General features: G+C 47.0%; 1 protein-coding gene across 1 annotated transcript in view; it reads left to right on the forward strand.

Annotated features, from left to right (window-relative positions):
* The first annotated feature begins 445 nt into the window (after positions 1-445).
* Positions 446-3,154, forward strand: part of LOC126983457 (homeobox protein Hox-A3-like) — a 26,247-nt gene continuing 23,538 nt past the window's right edge. Inside the window, exon 1 of the mRNA XM_050836156.1 lies at positions 446-453. Coding sequence (XP_050692113.1) covers positions 446-453 — 8 coding nt within the window. The remainder of the gene's footprint in view (positions 454-3,154) is intronic.

The raw sequence follows: 3,154 nt of genomic DNA on the forward strand, positions 1-3,154 counted from the left end.
TTTCCTCTTCTTTACCTTCACCTCTCTCTCTCTCTCTCTCTCTCTCTCTCTCTCTCTCTCTCTCTCCTTCCTCTCCTTCCTCGTCTCCTGTTTTCTCTTCTTTCCCCTTCCTTTCATTCTTCCTTTCCTCTCTTTACTCTCTCTTCTTAATTCTCTCTTTATTTCCCTCTCTCTCTCTCTCTCCTCTCCTTTTCTTCCCTCTTGCATTTCTCTCTCTCAGGAGGAGGAGGAGGAGGAGGAAGAGGAGGAGGTTATGAAGAGAAAGGAAGAGGAGGGAGGGACAGTGCGATACGATGCTGCGGAAGAAGAGAGAGAATGGGAAGAGGAGGAGGAGGAGGAGGAGGGAGGGAAAATAGAGTAGTGTTAAGGAGAGCACTGAGGAAGTTAAGCAGGAGGAGGAGGAGGAGGAGGAGGGAGGGAGAGGTGGCCTTATGAGAGGATAGCGATGGTGGGGTAAGTGGTAGAGGAGGTGGAGGAGGAGGAGGAGGAGGAGGAGGAGGTGCGGTTTTAAGATGGCGGACACAGAAGCCCATTAACTTAATGTATTCAGCGAAAACGCCTTGATAAATCACAGCTGCTCCTCCTCCTCCTCCTCCTCCTCCTCTTTATCTCTCCTCCACCACCCTCTACTCTCCTCCTTTTACCTCTCCTCCCTTAACCCTATTCCTTCCGTCCTCCTCCTCCTCCTCCTCCTCTCGTTAAGGGACAACTTTCACGGTTGCTCCTCTTGTTTCGCTCACACCGGGAGGAGGAGGAGGAGGAGGAAGAGGAGGAGGAGGAGGAGTGGTAGGAGGCGAGGGAGAGAAAGAAAGGTGCAGGAAACGCAAAGAAACAAGGAAGGAAGAGGACACGGCGAAAATGAGGAGGAAGAAGAAGAGGAAGAGGAGGAGGAGGAGGAGGAGGAGGGGGCACCAGTTAGCAGGTCGGAGAGGTAAGGCATTAGCGGCGTGTGTGATCGATAGAGGGGGGGGGGGGGGGAAGGGGAGAGAGAGAGAGAGGGGAGAGAGAGAGAGAGGGAGAGAGAGAGGGAGAGGGGAGAGAGAGAGGCTCATCCATGGTGAAGCGCTGACATGTGGGAGTTTGTGAGCGAGAGAGAGAGAGAGAGAGAGAGAGAGAGAGAGAGAGGCTGGAGACTGCCAACAGAGCGATCCAAGTCAGTCTCTCGCGCGGAGGTGTGGAGAGAGGAGGGGAACTTATCTCTCTCTCTCTCTCTCTCTCACTCACTCCCTCTCACCACCACCTCAACACCACCACAACACCGCTGGCAAGGGACGCAATACAGTGTTTGGTTAGTGTGTTGCGGTGAAGGACGGACTCGTGGACTAGTTAAGTGTGTTGAGTGAAGTTTGTCAAGCGCGGGTTTCGAACGTGTTGCCCGCGTGTTTTGCTTGAGGACAGCGCGCCAGGAGGAAGAAGAGGAGGAAGGAAAAAAGGAAGATTAGAGAAGATAGACAGCTGGGTGAGAGGAAAAGAGGAAAAGGAAGAAGGGAAAGGAGGAAAATAAGAGGACAGTGAGAGGAAGAAAAAGACAGTTGAACGAAAGGAGGAGGAGGAGGAAAGGAAGAGGAGAGGAGGAAGTGACCAACTGTTAAAGAAGAGGAAAGGAAGAGGAGGAGGAGGAAGAGGAAGAAGAAACACCGGTGGCCAGGTGAGATGTGTTAATTGTTTTTTGTGTTGACACCGCCATGCACACCTGTCACACACACACACACACACACACATACAAACACATACACGCACACATACACGCACACACACACCTGATGATACCTACACAGCACCCAAACACATGACTCCTAGGTTACACACATGCGCGCGGCGTGGGAACACACACACACACACACACACACACACACACACACACACACACACACACACACACACAGTTATGGAATGTTAATCTTTTCATATTTTCTTTCTTTTTTCTCTCTTTTCTCTTCTCTTCTTTCTTTCTCGCCTCTTCCTCACTACCGAATTATGATAAGAGAATTGATAAAGAAGAAGAGACAGTAAGGAAAATATGAAGGAAACTGTTGCTATTATTATTATTATTATTGTAGTAGTAGTAGTAGTAGTAGTAAGAGGAGGAGGAGGAGGAGGATTTTCACACTAATTTACTCTCTTCCTCTTCTTCAGTTATCAATTATTTACGTTCATATCATCTATTATTTCCACTTCTTGTTATCCGATCTCCTCTTCTCCACTTACTTGATCGCTACTTTAAGAAAATTTGGGGCTCATATTTCCTGATTTACACACTTTTACACTTATTTTCCAGTCGCGTCTGTTCCCCTCTTATCTGATTATCTGCGCTCGTGTCGTCAAATCGTTTACACATTTACAATTCGTTCGCTTCCACACTTAAAAATTCTGCGGAGGTATTGTCTGATTTACACACTTATTTACATGCTTATTTACACTTATTTACACACTAATACACTTATTTACATACTTATTTACACACTTATTTACACACTTGTCTCCACTTGTGTCCCTCGTCCACTTACACACATACACACTTGTCTTCCACTTCCGTCACTCGTCCACTTACACACTTGTCCTCCACTTGCGTTCCTCGTCCACTTACTTACACATTCACTTACACACTTGCCTTTCACTTGTGTTCCTCGTCCACTTACTTACACACTTGCCTTCCACTTGTGTTCCTCGTCCACTTACTTACACACACATTTACACACTTTTCTTCCACTTGCGTTCCTCATCCACTTACTTACACACTTGTCTTCCACTTGCGTTCCTCGTCCACTTACTTACACACTTGTCTTCCACTTGCGTTCCTCGTCCACTTACTTACACACTTGTCTTCCACTTGCGTTCCTCGTCCACTTACTTACACACTTGTCTTCCACTTGCGTTCCTCGTCCACTTACTTACACACTTGTCTTCCACTTGTGTCCCTCGTCCACTTACATACACACTTATTTACCGCCTTGCCTCCCACTCTTTACTTATAAACACTTTTTGCGCTTTCTGCAACTTTTTTCTTTTTTGTAAACCACTTTTTTTTTCATTTACAGCAACTTAATTATTGACGAAACTCCTTATTAGGGACACTTTGACCGAGCACTTACACGCGGCCTTCCCAATCGCTTATTTAGTTACTTAAGGGTCAGTTTTAGGAGGTCACTCGCTC

Source organism: Eriocheir sinensis, chromosome 54, assembly GCF_024679095.1.
Source record: "Eriocheir sinensis breed Jianghai 21 chromosome 54, ASM2467909v1, whole genome shotgun sequence".
Taxonomy (NCBI): domain Eukaryota; kingdom Metazoa; phylum Arthropoda; class Malacostraca; order Decapoda; family Varunidae; genus Eriocheir; species Eriocheir sinensis.